At 37.4% G+C, this 22,167-nt stretch overlaps 1 protein-coding gene across 1 annotated transcript in view; it reads left to right on the plus strand.

The window, feature by feature from the left end:
- Positions 1-22,167, plus strand: part of SHANK2 (SH3 and multiple ankyrin repeat domains 2) — a 316,407-nt gene that overhangs the window by 164,684 nt on the left and 129,556 nt on the right. Inside the window, exons 14-15 of the mRNA XM_026089348.1 lie at positions 18,236-18,318; positions 19,956-20,080. Of these exons, the coding sequence (XP_025945133.1) occupies positions 18,236-18,318; positions 19,956-20,080 (208 nt within the window). The remainder of the gene's footprint in view (positions 1-18,235; positions 18,319-19,955; positions 20,081-22,167) is intronic.

Here is a 22,167-nt window from a genome sequence, read left to right on the forward strand (position 1 = left end):
GGGAAATGTGTATGTGCTGGGGTTGTTGCTTTTTTTTTTTTTCTTTAAGATATTTGGCTTGTGTAGTGCAACAGCAAAGCTTGCAAAAATTCATGTTAACACATTCAGGACTGTAGCTGGGCAAGAAAGTTTGTCAAATACATTGAAAATTTTCATACAGCTTAATTACTGAGAAATGAGATAACGGGGGTATGTCTGGGGTTGTTCCTGGTTCTGGCATCAGTAGCAGTTGTCCAAGACCTAAGCGGGAAGCAGCAGACTTCTCCCGATAGCTTCCGAGGAAAACAAAGCAGTGAGGAGGAGAACTGAAGGGTGGTCTCCAGAGAGAACCTGAAGCCCAGCACAGACCCGTTTTGAAGAGTAATAATGACAGTCCAGCTGTGCAAGTGGAAATTGAGAGGGGAGGCAGGAAAGGGTAGAATTAATAGGAAATTCTAAGAAACCCAGTTGAAAGGTAGGCTTGCTTAACATGCACTTATGTAGAGAAAATGTGCTAATTTTAGAATTTATGTAAAATAATGCTAGTAAAACTAAACAATGTTTTTAGTCACTGAGTTTCCAAATCTAGCTAGTTGCTGGAATGGAAGAAAATTGTTTAGCTGTGACACATGCAATAATTTATTGTAATGATGAATTTACAGATGAGGTATAGCATGAAGATAAACTACTTTTTTCATCCTCTGCAAGCATACCATGTAGCAAAACACTGTTCAGATACTTTTTCCTCTGAACAAAATGGAGTGGAAGGCCTTGCTTTCTTAAAACTCCAGCAGCACACAAAGTTGAGTTTCAAATACTGACTGAGGCTGCAGATCAGCTTTTTGTACATCTAAATGGTAATTTTACTGGTGCTTGTGTATTGCTGTTAAGAAAGGGAACCTGCATTAAAAATCTGACTGGAAATTAATATGTCTTGGTTGCACGCGCAGTAGATTTAATTCCTAATATGGGCTTCTTCAGGGAGGGGGAGTGTTTAAAAGAGGCAAACGATGTCAAACTAACTGCAATTCTTGGTAAGATGTTTCCAGATTTATGCACTGCTTTGATTATTTTTTCTGTTAGGGTGTCCTTTCAAATTAAGGAAAGAATATAGTAAACTGATTGCAACTGAGTTATAATAAACATTTGTTACAAGGCAGTCATGCCTATGTACTAAGAAGAACTTTGAAACCAAAATACTAACAAATCTGTTCAGTTCCTTTTCAGAGGTGATGGGTGTTCGCATCCCTGAAGGGAGTGTGTGCTCCCCTCGCTCTCTCCTTTCCCCCTCCTAAAGAACAAAAATTGCTGAGTAGAAATATGCCGTTTAGAAATTTATATTAATGGGTTTATTCACATGCAGGAAAAGACATTGTACATGGCATTTTTCGTCTTTAGGAAAATGCGTAGCTTGAATAATGGAGGTTCATTAAACCCTATTTCAGCTTTGCATAAGGGGTTGGTTTATCCATACATTAATACTTCAGGAAAATGAATAGTACTCTTACTAACATGAAGAAAAGCAGTGACAGTTGTTTGCCAGTACAAATAATCATTAAATATAATACAAATATAATATTTGAAACTAACAGGTCAAATGTATTATCTGATTTAAATGCTGAAGTGATGTATTAATTTTTTTCTGCAAAAATGTTGTTTTTTGCAGCTGTCATATGCTGCTATGACTAGAATTCCTCTGCAGAGATTCCTTTGCTATATTAATGAAACTTTTTAAACACCAGTTTACTTCTAATTGCTTTCCTTTAATCTGATGGATATGTGATGAAGGAGAAGATAGGCATTGTTGCAATGGCATACGTGGAGAGAGGGTAAAGTTTCTTATCCTAGCAGGAGCCGTTGTTGGACACAGAGGAGTAGCTGAGTGTTGCTGGGCCTTCGTATCAGGCTGCAAACTCAGGAGGCCAAGGCAGCACGTGAGAGGGGAAGGTTTCCTCCCGCTTCCCCCGATCGGGTAAGCGTGCAGCAGCCGCTGCAGTGGCTGAAGCGTGTTGCCGGAGCTAGGGAACGCCGCAGCCTGGGGCTGTGCTTGCAGGCACAGAGAAGGAGCAGGCGCGCCAGCAGAGCTGCAAGGAGATAATGCACGAGTGCCGTCATGTCTCTGGAGTTTTATATCTTCCCTGTATTTGTGGTCAGCAGTTGTTCTGACAACCTTGGGACGTTGGTTTTGAGTGTTTTCTGGAGGGAAAAAAAAACTATCGAGTCTTGTTTGGAAAATGTTTGGGTCTGCCTTGACTAGGCTGGATGGCCACTGTTGCACACTAGAGAGCAAAAACTTCCAAAGCATTGCAAGTATTCTTCAGAGGGCTAGTTAAAATTCAAAGAAAACTATTTATAGGCCTTAAATCAGTTTTTGCATGAAATTATGTTTTGTCATGGATGGATTCCATTTTAATAACAGAAATTACCGTTAGGCCATAGACTGGATATTGGAATACTTTTACTAATTATTATTTTTACCTGCATTTTTATTTGAAGTGAGGGAATCGATTAATTCTGTCAAGACAAGGTACTGAATAGTTCAGCCAGGAAAACCAGAGAGAATATAAATAAAAATCTTTCCAAATCTGTGTATAAGAAACTAAGTTATCAAATTAGGTTGCCTGAAATAGTTTTTTCTTTTAATTTCAAATGTAAGATGTTAGCAGTTTTTTAAAGATGATGTGACTGATGATAGTGTTAACTGTTACTTTTAAAATTCTGGAGGCATAACAAATATGAGCAATTTTGTTACTATATATAGATTATAAACTGGATTTGGTGGAAAAAAATGTGATCCAGTTACCTTCATGGATTGGGAAACTTCAGAGCACAAATGTAGAAACTTTTACTACTGCATTAACTGCATTGTCTTCCCCCCTCCCCAAACAGTGAAATAGCAAAAGTTCTTGCCAAATGGAATACAAATATGAGGTGTACCATGTAACTGCAAGGTTTCCTGTCTCTTTTGTGTCTTCCCTGCTTTCATCATAACACAGTCAGCTTTCACATCTTTCTTCTAACTGCTTTAACTGCTAGCCATCACTGTATGGGAGAAGTTTTCTTGCTGCCTTCTCATGACATCCTTTGGCTATGGCAGTTTTATGAAGCACCCAAGTAATCCTGTTTCAAAGGCTTGTTAATGATGGGACCAACTGATTTGCCTTCTGGTTTTAGTGTTTTTTGAATGAAGCAGAAGGAGGAAAACTGGATTGTGTCATCAGGGAAGGTATGTGCAAGAAAGCTTAAATGAAATTTTGATTCATTAACCCTGCTGTCCCTGCTTGGAGTTGGGTGGCAGCATCCATGGCTTAGGAGTGTAGAAGCTGACAGACAAAGATGAAGGAATTCCTCAAAAGCCAATCTGCCTACAAACACATGCCAAAAATGAGAGCTTCTTCTTAGCTGTGTATCCCAGCAATCGTCTGTTGGTGTTGCCATCCGCATTGTGCAGTAGAGCTGTGAGAGCTTCAGTTCTGCACAGCTCAGAGAGATTCTTCAGGGCAGCGGGAGCTATTTAGCCCTGTAATTCAGCATGCTGTGTGGTGCTTTTTCTCTTTGTTTTATTTGTGTGGGTTTATTTTAACCCACAGAATCTACCTGCTGAATGGCTCAGTCCTTGTCTCAAAGTTGTGATGTAACTGGTGCTGTGCTAATACTTTAAACATTAGGTGTGCTACACAATAATTGCACTAGTTTTTAGTGCAAGCTGTCAATTTGATGCAGAAATACTTTGTCTAGCTAGATATCTGCTTTCATGTGGAAATTTTACGTAAATGTTATCATCTTCTTGGAAAAATGCAGTTATCACATATATAAATGTATACATAAATATATATTTAAAATTGCTTGATATCTTTTGAAGAATTTTGTTTCTACCTCCTATTGCAAGTGATGAGGTATTTGATGCTAGACAGGTAGCTAAGGGACCTTTTCCTGGCTCAGGCTGAGCAGTGGTACCGTCTTTAAGTTGTGGTGAATCTAGCATAGAACCAAGTGCTGCTTGCCTTCCCCCCCCCCCCTTTTTTTTTTTTTTTTGCATGGCAGCTGTTCCTCTGTACTAATGTCTTACTCTTAGTAAGACACTGTTCAGTTCAGCTCTTCCAGAAATTGGAGCAAGGGTGTTAAAATTGCTGCTGTTAAATTAGTAATTTCTGTTACTTCTCTTCTGGGACTGGTACATTGATAAGAAGCTGAAAGTGATTTGCAGTTCTTAGCTGCAGTCATAAGTTTTAGACGGTATCCTTGGTTTCCTTCTCTTTAGTGGAAAGAAGCAAAACCAGTAATAGAATACTATTTTTTACGTGTATTCATAGCTTAACTTTTGTTAGGGAGTTGGTAGCAAAGATCTCTGAGAGTGCTGGTAGCTGTAATGTTTATTCACTTGCTGTAGTGATGTGGTGACATCTGAATGCTTACTGAGATTTTAATGACTTGATTTCCGCATATGCGATACTCTTGGTTCTTTTAGGCATAGAGAACAATCAGAATCAATCAGATTATGAAAAATATATGTAAAAATGCTTTTTTGGTTTGTATTGTGACTGTGTTTCTAAAGGTATTTTGTTAAGCATGCCTGATTGCTGTTCTGAATTGCTTCTTTGAGTACGCTGGTCTGATAGTGCTACACAACTACTCTACTAATGTGTGAGGCAGAAAGATGAGCGCACTTCACTTTTAATATGCTGTGCCTCATCAGCTTAAAGAATATAATTTAATACAAGTTAGGAACTTACATATAGATTTAAGCAATTATTAAGGCATCATAGCATTTTGTAGAACAAGAGATGTAAAATGTAAAGTTTTCATTTACAGTTATTTAATTTCTAATGAAAATGATTTTACCTTCTAACTTTGCGCCTTCCAGAGTATCTTTCCCCCCCCCCCGCTATTGTATGCTGCCATGACTGAGCTTTTTATGTTGGTGACTACAGAAGGTATTTAAACTAATTGCTAAAATAGGAGATAAAAAGGCTGAACTGTAATTCTGCTAATCTGCATTGTAGTATTTCTTTGTTCAAATCTGTAGTATAATTGTATAAAGATGCATATTAAAGTCTAAAACAATTACAGTAAGATGCAAAACCATTCAGTGAGTGGTAGAAGTTTCCATGAATTCATAAGTGCCCTTTTAAGTTGTTTGCTGCCTTTTTACCAGTAGTGAAGTTTGTTTAAAGTACTTCATTCAGRTCTTGCTTTTAGCAACTAATGATTCTGCAGAAATGATTGGTTTGCCAGAGATTTTCTGGGCTAGATGTTTGTGTAAGTTTCTAGAGGTAAAGCTTTAGCAAAGAGAGACCAAGTTTCCAAGAGTGAAGCTAAAGAAAAACATACAGCCCTTCCCAAATTTAAAATTAAAATGATCCTGCTGAAAAAATTTAAGGATCTCCCTTCAATGCTAATGATGACCCAATGTGTAACTATGTGTATAGAAGATCCTTTTTGCAAAGGCTCTGATTTGGTGCATGTGCCGTTTCAGTAGAGCAACTGATCCGCTCAAGATCAACTATATTTTCTCTGTAGCTCCTCCTATCAACTGCTGGATGACAGGATGGATTTAGATGTTGGAACTGAAAGCAGAAGCCTTTGTCCTGTGCATGGAGAGAAAGAAGCCTTTATAAATTACAATAGAGGACAGTAAAAAAATAGAAGGGAGTGGAAATGACAATAGGTAAGGACAGCAAAAAAAAGATTTTGGGGTGTGGTACTAGGCTGATTAGAAGCAGGAGCCATATAAATAGATAAAAGGGTAAAGCAGAGGAGAACAAGAGATGAAAAAGTTTTTCTGGGAAAAGGAGGACAAATAAGTTTCTAACAGCTAGTGTGCTACATTCCCATATTGTAGCTTCCACTGTGATGACTTGACTTTCTGTACATGACCTTTAATTACCTGCCCCACTACACCTTTGGCTGTTTTCCTCACACCTAGATGAGCAAAAGCCAACATATGCTGCCTCTGATTGTAAGTTATGCGTGTTTAAGTTTTGGCAGGCTAAGAAGAACAACTAACTGTTGAGCTCACACTGTGGGGCTTCCTCTGGTGGGAGGATTAATTTAAATCACTCCTTTTTCTTCTCTCCAGCCACAGTTTCACAAATATTTGTTGCATTTGCGGAATTTGACCAACAAGGCAACTTCTAAGGGTGACTGGCAGGCAGCATATGTCCGTTTTCCTCTTAAAAATGAAGCTATCAAAAAGCCATAGAGGGGTTGACTTCCATGCACTAGGTGGAGCTGGTCACTAGAAGGCTCTTCTGTTGTGCAAAACCTTACGGCTGGTGGGAGGAGGGTGTCTTGTTTTGTCTTGGGACAGAGTAGAGCTTTTGGAGTTGTGTGTGTTTATAAGTTTGGGATGGGGGAAGAGAACACCTACACAGAGTGACCTGCTAAAGAAATAGCAATAGTTGGTATCAGGTTGTTCACCTGGGATAAAGAAGTTCTAGGTTTGAGGTCCCTGTGAGACTGTTTTGACTGAAACCTGTACCACTGGTATTGTTGATGAATGCCAAGAACTGCATGAGCTACAGAGAGTTTCCTCTTTAACCAAGTCTTTTGAAACTATTATTATTTCACTGAGCCAAGAGATAGATCCTAGCTCTGTCCTCGGAGGTTGTGACATGCTGGTGGGGATGTCAGATTTGAACGACTGGCAGGTATACCATTTGAATGGCTGATGATGTTGCTGACTGTGCCTGCTCTCTCTGACATAACACTTGATCTGTTCTGGAGAAATAATCTCTAATGAAGGCTAAATTTAAACTAAAATGTATCCACAAAAGATTTGTTTTAACAAATAAGCATTTTTGTAAAACTGCTTTCACGGCAAAATTGCCAACAGAAGAATAATGAAGATTAACTTAAATACGTGCACTAGGAAACAGCGGTAACTGCATAGTTTAGGAAAAAGACTGTTATACGTGTGTCTTCTGCCTTCTTTGTTTTTTAAAGTAAGCAAGCATGTCAGGCATAGATAACAGGTCTCAGAATTAAAACAGTTTAATGCTGCCACTGAAAACTAGGGTTGATATTATCAAGTAGTTTCTGTGTGATCCTGGGAAAAGTCAGTTCAACCCACATTTCCAAAAACTGCTAGGGTTAACTTCTTACTTCCCAAATACCTGACCTGCAACATTATGTTGTCTGCAGAACAGTCATAACTGTAAGAGAGGTTGTTTATATTTCTGCTGTAAACATTTCAAAATTGTCAATTCTGCAATACACTTAAGCTCTATCCATCTTAAGTTAGTCACCCAGGGTTAGTTGAAATGATAAACCAAAATTTGTACTGTCCCCACTACTTGCCCTGTAAAAGCTGCGTATGTTCAGAAATAATGCTTTGATCCAACCGGTGAGCTATAGTTGAACATGAAAGGATAGGGGGCAGTATGGAGAGATTCCAGTTCAGCATTCACTTAATTAAGGAAAGTAACTGCCAATTTAAATGAAGCAGACCTCTTTCTCTTCAGCAGCTGGGATCTATAAAGTCAGTGATTTTTTACTGCTGCTACCAAAGTTATGGGCTAAACTGAAGATTTGTAGACACTGGCCATGCTTTGACAGAATTGATGAAAATTAGGCTACTGTTAGTCAGGAAAACTGTTAAGATGTACCTTTCTGAAGCTGTCTGCAGATACATAAATACAATTTGGAGTAGGCTTAAAATAACTCTAGGATTTAGTATAATTAGGGAAATGGGAGAGAGGCAGGAATATCTTTCAGAAAAAAGGTAGAGAGATGCAGTCTCCTTTTTGCCATTCATGAGGTTGTAAAATCATATGGTGATTAGTCAGGATTTTTAAAGGGATGTGTGCAAACTAAACTCTAATTGAAGCCCCTCTAACTTCTTTACAGTAAAATCCTAGATAGTACAACTTTCCTGCCCTGTACTATCTTTTAGAAGTTCTTGCACAAGAAAAAAAAAAGTGGGAAAATGTTTTTGGAAAAACTATCCTCTACCCATTTTGAAAAGACCTTTGCTCATTTTGGGACAGAAATTGAGTCCAAAATTGTTTGGACTCATATATGACTTAAGTGTCATCAAATTTTACAGGAATTTTAATATGGATAATAAAAGTACTGTACAATTCCATACAGTGTAGAATTTTAAGTGAAATCCTTGGGTCTATAAGGTTGAAATGAACAGTCAGGGTTACTCAGGCTTCTTATGGTTAGAGCTGCACTTAGTTTCCAGGGAATCCAAAACAAGAGGAAGATAATTTCTCCTGTTCATGATAGAGAACAGGGTGTGATGGAGCCCCCAAGGGAGCCCCAAAAACTAATTTGAAACTCGGTTAACACCAGTCCCTCTCCCCTATTTCATAATCTATTTATGTTTAACTGCTAGTATGTTTAGACTCTTTCAACTGCTGAGTGAGCAAATCAAGTTATGATACTGAAATGCGAGTTTAATAAATGTTATAAAAACTTGCAAAGCCAAAATGCTACCTTAAAGGGTTTGTAATGCATTTTTAAAAGTTTAAAACTGAAGTCAGGAATATGTTGACTGAAGTGTATTATAGAAACATCAATCAAGAAATCCTGAGGAGGGCTGATATAATTCCCTGCATTACCATGACTGCCTGGGCATGATGACAAAAATAGTACAAGTAGAAGAGAAAAGATGTATCATATTTTTCAGTAAGACAAGGAACAAGCAGCCGAGGTTGGTTGGAAGCTAATCGAGTACTCTGGGGAAGCACCAAATACGCTTGTCCTTCTCGTACGCCCTTCTCTGGCACATGTGCTCCTGGCCTGTGATGGAGACTGGATGCTGGGCTCCATGGACCCTGGTCTGATCCAGCGTGGCTATTCTTATCTTCCAGTAGCTCTCTTTGAAAATGGAAGGAAAAACGTGCAAAATCCTGTCTGATGTATGCCAGCTCTGAGATAAGCATAGAGGTTGATGAGCAAGCTTTATGAACTAGCTGAGATGCTGCCTCATCTGAAGAAAGTCTTCATTGTTCCATATAATTATGTTTTGTCCATTCAGACCATTATCTTAAATCTGAATAAACCTGGATTTACTTCCTTGGTTCTACCTCTGTTGCCTGTCTTGTGTGGTAACCTTGAACAAGCTAATTTCTTTCTGTTACTGTGACTGTCTGTAATAATACTGACCTTCTTTTGCAAAATTATTGATTTAAAAAACATATGTAGAAAAGTGGTGTTGTTAATAATAGCTATTATTAGTATTCCTTTTGTGTAAGTACTTTGTGCATTAAGATGATTAGGGAGAAAATTCCTCTTTCCATGTGGTTTGGTGGCAACAATAGCATGGGCTAAAAATGCAACTGCTTTTAGGTAGACAAATACAAGCCTAAAAAGCATGGTGGATAAATGTTCTAGTTACTTAAACATATGTATGTGCTTGTACAGTCTGTTTATTTGTTGAAGGTACAAAGTATGAGCAATGAATATTAATATTTTCATAATGCAAGCTTAGCTTGTTCAAAGGCTTGATAATTACAGCTGAAAATTGCCAGTAAGTATCAAGTACAAGTGGAGTGTGCTGTAGCCCAAAATACTAATGTGATTGTTGGAACATCTGTATGAAATGGTTTGAAAGACTCTGCATTATAAAACCCTCATGTTGTATACTTGAAGGACACCAACCTAAATGTTTCATGTTTGGTTTTTACTCTGTCATGTGTGATACTAGAGCGGACTATTTATTTTTAAATACAATTGAAATTAATAGGGGAATTAAGCCTTCCTTTTTTTTTTTTTTTTTAATCTCGCTTCACCACCACCCTCCCCATGCTTTTTTGTTTTCTCCCTCCCAGTACAAAGTCAAGAGAATGATGTCATTTCTCTTAGAGAAGGCTAATGTACTCATTACATTGAGTATTTCAACAGGACCATGATCTTATCATTGACTTTTTTTCCTTCGTGATCCTGAGATTTCCCCATAATATAAAATCAGACTTTTACTGGATGATTTATATTTCCAAGAAGTTGACTTTGACTTCCTGTTTTGCTATATTAATATGTCACTTTACTGGTTACAGTTTCAGCAACTTAAGTGAAAAATGGGGAAAAAAAACAAAAGTAGTACCAGCCAAATTGACTGGTTTGGGTGTATTTTTATATTACCTAATCCCTTGTCTTACACACTAAAGAACATAATATTAAGTGTAATTAATGGCTGACTGAAACAATGTGGACAAATATCTAAAGAGAGAGAGTGTGAGTTTCTTCTGTGTTCTTCGTAGAGAAAAATTTTGTAACTTGTTTTTATTTGTGTCATAAAATTGAATACGTTTCGCATTTAAAACCTGTATTTCTTTGTAATATTCTATGGGATAAATTTAATGGGAGTATATAGTATTTGTTACTTTCTTTGTAATAGATTGCTTTTTATCCTCTATAACTGTGGTTAATCTTTTGGGCAACTCTATCAATCATAGAGCTGGAAGAAGTAGCATAATCTCTCCTACTTTCTAATCAAATCACTTTATGACAGATATTTATTCTTTCTGGTAACTTGGTGAAGAGCTGTCCATTTTTACCAGGGGTATCAAGCATTCAAAATCCAATAACGTAGGCTGGATTACTTGTTCGAAAGTGTGGAACACCTTTTTAAGTGAAAGAAATTATGTCCCTTGTTGGGTTTTACAGTTGTCTGTAATTTCCACACAATGCAATGGAGACCCAGGCAATATAGGAGTCAGGGTATGGCTACATGTCTTTCATCGCACACTACAGTTTGGCATGTCCCTCTTTAGCCAACGAACAGATTTCAGTGGAAAATACGCAGCTTTGCTTTTCTCATGATCAGAGATTTCTGCTGGACATTTAATGAAGTCTGTAGAAACAGCACTAGTACAGGAGATATTAAAGATCGTATATGGACTGTATATGGATATACAAAGTATACTATCACTGTAATATCCTCTTTTCTCTTCCCATTCCTTTACTTGATCAAAACATAGCCAGCTGAGGATAATACAAGTATGCTGTTAGCCATTCACTCATGGAGAAATGTGAAGTTAGCTTAGAATAAACTAGTATATATCCTTTCTATTGCAATTTGAAGTTATTTGCTGCAAATAGTAGAGCAAGAGTAACAATTATATAAGGGTGGTGGTGTTGGCCTCTTTTTTTTCTTCTCTTGTTTTTTCTTTGGGTGCTAAGTGTGCCAGTAAGGCCATGATACACAAACAACTGTTTGAAGTGCTATTAAAGACGCTGGATGCTGCAGTTTCTCTGAGAGCACCTGTCAAGCTGGAATCTCTAGGTAGTTGTAAGTATATCATTCCATTATCTTCAGAAATTCTTTTTTCGGATGCATTTATCCCTTATAATTTAAGACAATGTTTTATTTTTCTCTTTTCAGCTGAAAATATTTATGTGCATGTGCATATGCAAACCTGGTTTTGTAATTGTTTTTTGGTGAAATAGCGCCATAACTTAAAGTCCCAGTCATCGTGAATCCCCAACTGAAATAATGCTTGTTCTCCAGTGTAACTATTTTGAAGCTACTACACAGTATTTTAAGGACTGTATTAGCTTTTATGGATGGGTGGTTTTGTTATCTCCAAATATAACCTATTCCTCTAAGTTAGTTTTAACAATAAACATTGTACTGGTCCAAGAATCCTGAATGATAATGAGAACATTGTTTGGGGAAACAGCTGAACTTCAATATAACTCCGCTTTATGTGCAGTAGTTCCATGGAAGAAAGTGTAGGCCTGTGCCCTAATATCCAGACTAAACAAATGGAATACAGTTATATCTGTTTGTTCCTAGAAACAATTCTGATGATTTTTGGTGTAAGGAGAAGGAAGGGGAAGGTTAATGACTGCAAAGAAAGGCGACAATTTTTTACTTAGGTGACCTATTTTGAGAATCTCTTGGCCTTAGATATAGCAAAGCAGAAAGGACAACCCTTTTGTTTTTATTTCTTCTATGTAATTCTGTCTATCTGTTCCCCCACATACATTTTAATTATTGTACAACCAGATTCTGAATCATTATGCTCCTTGGACTTCTATCAGTTACCTAAAGAATTTATCAATTTAACGTGTTCCCCAGCACTTCTGTTCTAGTGACAGGTTAAATCTTTCTCGAGTGTAATGTTGTTGAGGTAGTTACCAACCCTCTGCCTGAAAATATTTTCTTACTGCCCTCTTCCCAAATACACTTTGCTATAAAATCCCAGATAAGCATAGGTTCTCCTATATGAAAAGGAAAATGGATCAAATTTAGAATTGTTTCTGAAACTGAAATGCTTGTGGCAGGGTTACAAAGCTGTACGGCTTAAGCACTGTGCATGTGTTTTTTTATTCAAGGCAGGACAAAATATGTAATTATATTTTTACTGAAAGTTTTCTATAAGAGTATATTGTGCTTACAGAAAGCACTGTTAGAAGGTGGGAATAAGTAGCCCAGAAAAGCAAAATATAGAAAACAAACACACATTTTCAAAATGGTAAAACATGTTTCACCAAAAAAGCTAAAAATTATTTTTGGTTACTTAAGATCTTATTATGAGAAAGTACAAAAAGATTCTATCAAAGGTAATAGTACGAGGTTGTAAATAATTCTTTAGCATAGTAACCTGTTGTTCAAAGCTGTTATCATATATTTACCAAAAAAAGCACATTTCTAATACAAATTGCATTGTAAAAAACACATTTTTAATACAAATCGCATTGTAGCACATTGAAAGGTGTCATTGCATAAGGGAACCTCTGCATGTGATGGCAGTGTATTACAGAGAGGTTGCTATGAGTTTGAAGATAAGGTTGGCTATCTCTTGCTTCTCCTGTTTGGGCTGTAAGCAGGTTGGGTAGGGACCATCTGTGTATTTTCCCATGTGCTGTGCAAAGCACCATACTCGCTGTTGTAGTTAATACCTCTTGAATGAGTGATTCCTGTTCTACATTTTACAGAAGAGTTGTGAAAACTCTTCTGTAAGATCCTCAGCTGGATGTTCAATGCCTAGAAAACTTGAGCAATCAAATAACAGAGCCTTCAGTAATCTCAAAGGCTTTAATTACTAGGATTAACCACTTTTCCTGAAATCGTTACTGTAGATGACTATAAATAGTAACGTTGACCCCTTCCAGCAATGACAGGAAAAGTTTTCTCACTGGAAGTTTGTTGCATCTTACAAAGAGATTTGCTGTAGCCATCACTTCAATTTTCTATGCTATCAGGACAAGTAACTTCCCGAAATAGGAAAAGTCTTCAGAGAAGGCATTCTTTGCGAGCTTTTAACAGGCTTTAAAAGTTGGAATATGAAGCAAGAGCTTCTCTTGAATGCCCTTCCAGAAGGCCCTTCTGTGGGCTTGAACCTCAGCCTAACTACCATAAATTGACTGTCTTAGCAAGAAAGGACTTATGCAATTGCTTTCAGACATTGTATATAAATTTAGGGTGGGGTTTAGGTATTTCTTGTGTGTGTGTCTGGCAACGATTGAAAAAGAGTTTTCCTTTGTTGGTCTGTGGTTTGATTGTTGTAACAGGGAGCTAACTACATATTCAGTAGATCTTTCCAAAAAATTGAAATTCCAGGAGTACTGAGGAGAGGATATAAAAAAAAGTTCTGATGAAAAGATTTGGATTTACTTGAGCTACTGAAAGAATTGACCTTGGGCAGGATAATTCCTCGCTCGTGGATAGAGCAAGCCATCTGACTGAAGGGATTGTGAGCTGAGAAGGCTAATCATTTGGTTGTAATTTTGGTTGTCTGAATCTCATGTTGTTTTCTGCCTTGGCAGACTGCAGTACAGCTTGTTAAAGCTGAAGAGGTTAGACCTAGATTGTGTATCTAGGGCATACATGATTGGAGAGAAGGGGGGAAAATACTTGCCATTTAAATTCATTTTTTCTCTGCTATGGGGAAAGATTGACAATATACCAAATACCCATTTTTGTTTCCAGATAATGATGATCAATTCAGTAGGGGGTACTCTACGTGCCATTTTTCAGATTGATATCAGCTATGATACATGCGATGCAAACTTACCTAAGCATATTCTATGGTCCTGATGACTTCCGTCTTTGTAATTTAGTGTTTTAACTTTTGTTGAGTTGGAGTAATTCGTGCTTTTTGGGTGTGGTTGTTCTAGCTGTGAAACGGAAGCTGGGTTTCGTGGTTTTGCCTCCATCAAGAACCTGTGCTTCAACCTCTGATATTTTCTTCATAAAGGTCTTTACAAAGAATTTAGCACTTCTGCCTCTTTCCTCAAGTATTGTTTTAATGGACTGTTAGAGAAGTAGTAGAAACTCTTACTGTCTTGAAAAATCTGCACAAATAATGGATATTATGTTGAATGAGTTCTGAGTTCTCATCTCTGCTGTCTGCCTGCCCATGGTAAATCTCTTTATCTCCCTTTCACCATTTGCAGGTCTGTAAAATTATGGATCCTCTTGCACAATTCTTGAACACTTTAGTGTTAGAGAAGTTACATTCAGATGAACAAGTATATTTTCTCTTGTTCAGTGTTTGGATAAAGGAAAAGTGGTTTTGGATTGACTTTTTTGCCTGATATTTTTGTATTTAAGATTTTTTATAGAATTTAATGCAGAAGTATTCTGCACTTGACAGGATGTATTGTGCATTTAACTTTATACGCAGCGTATCTTGGACTTAATCAGCCCAAAGTCAAAGTAATGAGGGCCCTATGTAAGTAATGAGCTATTGATTTTGAAATTACTCATTTTATTACTATAATACAGAACTAGTGTTATTCTGTAAACTCATCTCTGAAATAGACACTATTTGATTTCAGTTTGAGATGGGACAGAAATGGACTTCAAGGGTTTTGCCTATTGAAATTTGGCATAAGGTCATATCACAAATGCCGGGGACCATTCAGCCTTACACAGAGCCATATACTGCATGCAAAATATCCGTGATGAAATGCTTCTTCCCCTTGTTTGAGATCAGACCTCTGAACAGGGTTGTAACATAATGTCTCCTTTACTTGTCACTGGTAGCTAAACCCTGTATGCGTTCTGTTGCTAAGTATTTACAACACCTTCAGGATGATAGAAATGCTGCCAAGAAGGTTCCTTGTGAGAAAACTTGACCTACTTTGCATTTGGCACCTCTTAGCCTGCCAGGACCAGGTAGACTGCGAACAGACCTTTAGTGTATCTTCAGCGAAGATGGGCTGACGTTGAGATGAGGGAACCCTGTAATGGCAAAGCAAATACTGCAAACAGGCAAAGGTTAAACCTTTTTTTTTCCCCCCCCCTTCTCTCTTGGGATTGCAAAGGGAGCTCTCTCATGGAGAAGGGGCAGAGAGGCTGTGTGGGGTTTTTTTGTGTGTGTATGTGTTTTCCATGCTTTTTCTGCTGCTGGTTCTTAGGTTTCTGACATTGGAGCAGGGTATCAATTTATGCTTTCTGTGATCACTTTGAACAACTTAAAACTGCTCTTGCCATAAGATTATTGCAGCTCCCCTTCTCCTACTGCATAAATGAAAATGAATGGCTACACATCTGATTTTTCCAGGCCTACATTTTTGCTTTACAGGTTGTGATGGAATTTTCCTTATGCAGTACATCACTGAAACAATGTATTAATAAGCTATATTTGTCAAGTAACAGGGATCACTGTGTACATTTTCTCACCAAAAATTCATTTTCTGCTTCTCCTTCCCTTCCCTTTCCCCTCCCCCTCTCATGTAATACGCAAAACTCCATAACATTTGGACAGTTTAGTATTCCTGCTTGCAATATGTAAACTGAGGTACAAAACTGGGTAGTTGATGCAGTAAGTCTGTGGTGTACATGAAAAGAAAATCACAGGTGGTTTTCATGGTTTCTCTCTGAACAATCCTAGACCTCTGTGTTAGGATAAATTGAGCGTACCTTGAAATTGCCTGCTCATTTCATTCACTGTTTGTGAAGGGACCCTGGATGATTTTGTTAGGTATAGATGCCTAATATTGATCAGATGGATGGCACCCGAGAGGTTTTCCAAGCACAGCTTTTGGAAATTTGGCCTTCGGCTTTTTAAGGAAAGATATTGTGGGTTAGTTTGTTTTGTTTTGACAAAAATAAGAGAATCAAAGCAAAGTTTGATGAGGTACCTAGAAAATAGGCTTGTGAATTCTTTGTTAATGGATTTAGACGAGAAGAGGATTTAGGTTGTTTTTTTTTCCCTATGAACTGAAGACTTTCAATGATTAGTTTCACAAAAGTACCCTCCTAACTTCTATTAAGCTGTTAATTGTTTTCAAGGACAGTTGAAGGAAATGGGTCTTATGAATTTGTCCAGTATTAAGCCAAATGCCGGAGACAGCTTTACTGTTGACTCTAGTGGACAAATATGGAGCCCCACCGTGGAAGTGTGCATGTGATGGAGTGCGTTACAGAGAGGTTACTAGGAGTTTGAAGAAAGCAAGTCAGCGCGCCTGTACATTCAGTCAATTCCTGTAACGTAGGCGTTCATGGAGGGTCCCAGCGCTACAATGTAAGATGACTTCTGAGTTGTCTATTCCATCCCACCTGATATCCTTGAGCAGGAGCATGTTCAGCATTCTGAAGGAATATAAGCTTTCATATTGTATTCTTTCCATAGCAGGGATATTCTGTGTAAGAAAAGCTAATGTCTGAATTATATGGTTAAATGACAGTGATTTGAGAGACAGCATTCAAAAGCTGTTCATATTTATTCAACTCATTTGTTGGTCAGAAAGCTAAAGAAGGTCACCACCGCGGTGGCTTTAGCTCATGTGTTATTCTATTTAATAATCTTTAAATATTTTGTAGTTTGGAAGACATAGTTTTATTACCACTTTAGCAGTAGCATGAAGCTGCTTCCCTCAGTTAGAGTTGGAAAATCACCAAAAGAATTGTCTGTAATACGTGAAAGGTCTGGAGTTTGGAGACTGTCCATCGGTGTCCTGATATCATCATCCTTGTCTCAATTCAGAGCTTTAAATAAAAAGGTCACACCAATTTTTCTTTAATTAGTTTTCTCCTTCCCTTCTGGATTATTAGTGTCACCAAAGCAGTTCCTGTCTCTTATTGTACTGAACGCTTTAGTGACTAGGTTCTCTGCATGACCAGTGGCAACATTAGTTGGCTAGTACAAAATTAAGAAAATAAAACTTGCTTATACTTCTTTCTGTCTTAAATAGTTTTTGTAGGTGTTCTAAAGCCATCTCACCACTGTGTTTACATTGCATACGATTCATGAATACTTAACCTGTGACACTGTCTTTACTCAAAGAATGCCTTGAAACTTGAACTGTGTATTGATTTTTATACCTAAAAAGTGTTCAAAATCTTTTTTTTTTTTTTTTTTTACTTATTTTTAGTAACCTAACGTTAGCTTTAATGCAAGACACTAGACAAGTTAAGGCTTTTATAAATTGTGTCCTATATATGAAAGGTCCCATTTTAATGTGATTTTAATGCATTTTCTTCCTCCACTATCTACTTTTTTCTGAGCCAATGAGAGTAAGATTCCTAAGGCTACTTTCTCTTTAAGGGCATATTGCTTACATAAATATTCCTTTAAATTGTCTCCTTGTTTTATAATATTAATTGTTTATCAGGAGATGTGAAATATTCCTTAGAAATGTGTTTTCCTGATTGCACATGCCTTGTTACTATTTCGATTATGCAGATTCTCGATGCTGTGGAAATTTGTGCTTGATGACGCCAAGGCAGCTGCACGTTGTTAGCATTGTAGGCTGTCAGATGATCATGTGGGATTCTTGCAGCATGCAACATTCAATAGGATTGAAAAAGGGCTTTTGATGCAAGGCATAGCTTTCAGAATATATTTGTGCCTTTTAGTTAGCTAATATAAAAACATAATATATTATCTTTAAAATGCTGCCTCATTTTTCTTCTGGTTGGTTTCATTTTGGCTTCACTAGAAGATGCATCTGGTACATCCACGATTGAGGAGTTTATTAATGATACTGTTGTTCAGTTCACTTACTTTTTTTCCTTTTAGAGTCCTGGCTAGCCCACAAATTACATGATCACATGTTCATGCAGTCATTCATATAGAACACAAACCACCATGCATGATTTCTTCTTCTTTCTTTTTCCTCTCTGCCTTTTTTATTTCCTTTAAGTTGCATTGTCATGTTCTCTTTCATCATTAAGCTCAGTCTTTGTCTCCCCCCCCCGCTATTTGTTCTATATTTTCCCATGCTTGGTTACTGCGATATTATTTGATTAACTGGCTGTGATGATGATGAACCTGCACTCTGGAGGAGCAGCTACTACAGTGGTGATGAAGGGATGTAATAATGGTCGCTATCCTCGGAATTCTCTCTACAGTGACTGCATCATAGAAGAAAAGGCAGTGGTCCTGCAGAAAAAAGACAATGAAGGATTTGGATTTGTGCTCAGAGGGGCAAAAGGTAGGTGCCTCGGGGTGTGCGTGTGTGTGTGTGATGTGCGCTGGCATGAAGAAATTTATACATCTCTGAATATAAGCAGGAATTATTCCTGGTGCACTTGGTTGCTAGACAACAGTGCTCTGTATGCTGTACTACTCGGATGAATTTTAGGGGCTTCTGTCTGAAGCAGTTTGCCTTTTTGCAGGGCAGAAGCACTGTATAATTGTTTGGGGGAGAGAAAGTTTTATTTGCATTTTTACTGCGTTGGCCTATGTAATATTTTGTCATTTATCTGTTTTGTTATGCAGTTTACCTAACTATGGGAAACCTGCTTCTCGTATAAAACCTGCTTCTGTATTTCAAATGTCAGCCTATTTAAATAGCTCTATGAATAGAAATAGACAAGAGAGTGATGTTTTGTTTAAAATAGGTGTGGATCTTCTGCAAGGTGACATTGGTGCAGTTTTAGTATGAAAATATGATCTTTTTTTATATCTTCAGAAGCTGCACGTATGTTGCATGGCCTGTAGTGTGCTCATTTTAAAAGCTGTTTGTATGTTAAACTGCATGGTACTTCTCCGTGGACTGAAACCCACATTAATGGCATTCTTAAGAGTTAAAAAAAGCATTCTATTTAATGCTTTGCTTTTTAACTTTCTGTCCAGTTTGCTCCTTTGTATTTGAAAATATAAATATGATGGTATGTCCCATCTCTTGCTCCCCCTCATTTTTCTGTGGGTTCTCCCTTGCCTTGCTTGAGCATGAAAAATATTCCATACCTTCATTCCTAGGACATCATTTTTGCCTTAACAGCCCCCCTTCCCCCGGCAATGACACCATGGATTTTCAGTGTTGTAAAAGCTCTTCTAATTTTAGCTAAATAAATATTTTTGGAGTTTCACTAGGAAAGCCAATAGCTCTACCTTTCAGCTTAGCAGTTGGCATGAGTTTTGCCTATGCATCAAGCTGGAGTTACTCCCTCTGTGTAAGCCCAAGAATTTTCCCCTAATTTTTCTGTAACAGTGAGGGCACCTCAGGTGAAAGAGCCAAGGACTTTTCTGCTTCTGTGTGTATGTGACAGAGAGAGGGCTGTTACAAGGCCTGCTGTGCCGCCTTTCTCTAAAAATGTGTGTGTGTGGGGGGGGGGGGTTCTGTTACCTGCTTTGTAATATACACCTATCTCTGGAAGGAAAATTTAGTGTGTGTGGTTTTTTTGTTGTTGTTTTTTTAACACCCCCCCCCTTTTTTTTGCCCAGAGGCTCTCTCTTTTGGCTACACATAATTCATTTTTAGTTGGACGTTTCCAGGGTTACAAGCATTTTGCTAGGCTTACAGAAGGTTTACTTGAAGTAATAGTGAAGTAATGCTGAATATAGTGAAATAATCAGAATCCAGCTACTGCCTCATCCAGCTTGATTTGTTTGTGTCAATAAAGAAGCATGTATTTTTCTCTCTGAATTGATGACCTGTGGATTGCTATTGCAGAGAGGTTGCACTCTGCTCCCAGCATCTTGATGCTCTCTGAGGCAGAGTCCTCTCGTTTTCAGCACCAACCATTTTTTAGCTAAAAATGTGAATGGCCAGTAATAGGCCTAAGCCAAGTGGTATTTGTGAGCATTCCATAATTTTCTTTTTTAATGTGGTGTTTATTTTTAAAGCTGACACACCAATTGAAGAATTCACCCCAACTCCAGCCTTTCCTGCTTTGCAGTACCTGGAATCGGTGGATGAAGGGGGAGTAGCATGGCAAGCTGGCTTGAGAACTGGAGACTTTTTGATCGAGGTAGGAGATCCTGAAATTTGATTGTGAATGCTCTGTTGGGGAGAAAGTGACACTCCCATTGCAAAATTTACTTCGGAAAAAGCATATGAGGCTTCTCAATAGCAAGTTCACTGGACTAACACCAATAATGTACTTGCCTTTATTTATTTATTTTTTTTAATACAGCATTTAGGAAAGCAGTAAAAAGAACAGCATTCAGATTAGTTGGGAAGTTCCTATTTGTTCTTTTTAGTGTGTGGGTATACACTATTAGAGAAATATGGTGGGTTTGATTCTACTTTGCATTATTGAATTCAGATTTAATTTGATTCAGATATCTATCATGGGCTACCAATTATCTTCTAATTATTTTTGAGGGATTCCCCAAAGTTAATGACTTCTTGTGCAACTACTTCTGCAGTCAGAAGTATCAGTAATCTAGTGAAGGTGAGAAACCATAGAGAATAAAACAAATGACTTTGGCTTGAAATAAAATATTTGCAACAATGTGTTGTAAAGTCAGTCATAAAAATAAGGAATGGATATTATTGCTGTATAAATTACTTTATGCAAAATGTAAATTAAATGATCTTTTCATTTCTGTCAAAAGTATCTTCACATTTTATTTTTTGGTGGATTTTTTTGATTGGCATTTAGGTTCTGTTATAAAATAGTTGTTACTCCTTCCAATGTTACTGGGTGGCTTGCAACACGATCATGATATGAGATTTTTTTCATCTTCCCTCCACAACCCTTCCATGACTAATAAAGTGATGTTGTGATTCTGTAAAACTATTTGAAGATAAGTGTTTCAGAATGAATTGACACAGTCGAGGTCTTGATTGTAAGATCTATAGTTTTGTTTTTTTTTTTCCAGTGCATATGATTTTTGCTAAGATGTTTGCTGGTACTGTAAGGTTTATTTCTGCAGAGCTGGCTTTTGCAGGAGAGGATAGAACTGTACAGCTTTCATTTATTGTGTGCATTCAACTCCCACGATGATTGAATTAAAATAGTTGCACAGCTTCTTCACTTTGTCGCAATGAAAGAACGGGCTTCATAGGCTTTTAAAGTAAAGAGATGTGCTTTTTTTGCCTGGGCCTTCAAAGTACGTTTTTCATACTCTTTATTTACCTGAGAATCTCGTAATCTGTTAGCCAGTAACTTAAAACTGTATTAATATGTACCCTTTGTGCAAGGATGCTTTCAAAAATGTGATTATTGACATGTTAGGTATTTAAAAAAAATTTTTTTCCCCAGAAGTTGATTTTTTGTTAGGTTTTTAACCTGTAGGAAAGATGAATAGTGCGTACTAGCTGATTTCACAGATGCATTTGATGGTAAATAATGTGTACCTTAAAGAGAGGATTACAGGTGGATAACTATGTATATGGATTTTTTAAGGTCCCTGAAAGGGTCCAAAAAGTCTTGGATAACTCATTCTGAACAAAGGTTTACTAGCTTTCTTGCAAGTAAGAGAAGAATTATAATTAATTGTCCAGACAGTTTATTGACTGCTAGCCTTATGGTAGAAGAGCAGTTACACATGCACCTCAATGCTTCTTCAGAATCTGAAAGATTGCTGAATCAGGGCATTAATCCATACTTTATGCAGTCCAGCTTATTTGTAACCAGTTCTGAAAGAAGCAGTTGTTACATGCAAATCAAATCCATTTCTGCATAATTTCTGATGATCGGGGTTATTCTGTTCTGAAATTTGCAACTTTAATTAACAGGATATAACAATCCTGAAAAATCACAGCTTTGCTGTTTTGAAGACTTCTGTGTCAGAGAAAATGCAGGGTTTTTCTATTTTATGAACTACACATGCAGTGCACAGTACTGTCTTGCAGTAGAGAGCCATCTTGGAAGATATGGATGCAAAAAGATACTACTGTTGAAGTATAAATGACAGGTACACAGTTAGCTATACCTGCACTTCTAGGCATAACAAACTATTTCTTATGTTGAATTAATAAGAATTAAATGTACTTTATATTGCAGTGCATGTTATCATAACTGGTGTGTTTAATGTATCTTATTGTCAAATGATTTCTTCCATGACTCAAAAGTTTATGCCGCTGCTGTGTGTAAGTGCCACCTCAACC

The sequence above is a fragment of the Apteryx rowi genome, unplaced genomic scaffold (assembly GCF_003343035.1).
Source record: "Apteryx rowi isolate R43461 unplaced genomic scaffold, aptRow1 scaffold_81, whole genome shotgun sequence".
In the NCBI taxonomy this organism is placed as follows: Eukaryota; Metazoa; Chordata; class Aves; order Apterygiformes; family Apterygidae; genus Apteryx; species Apteryx rowi.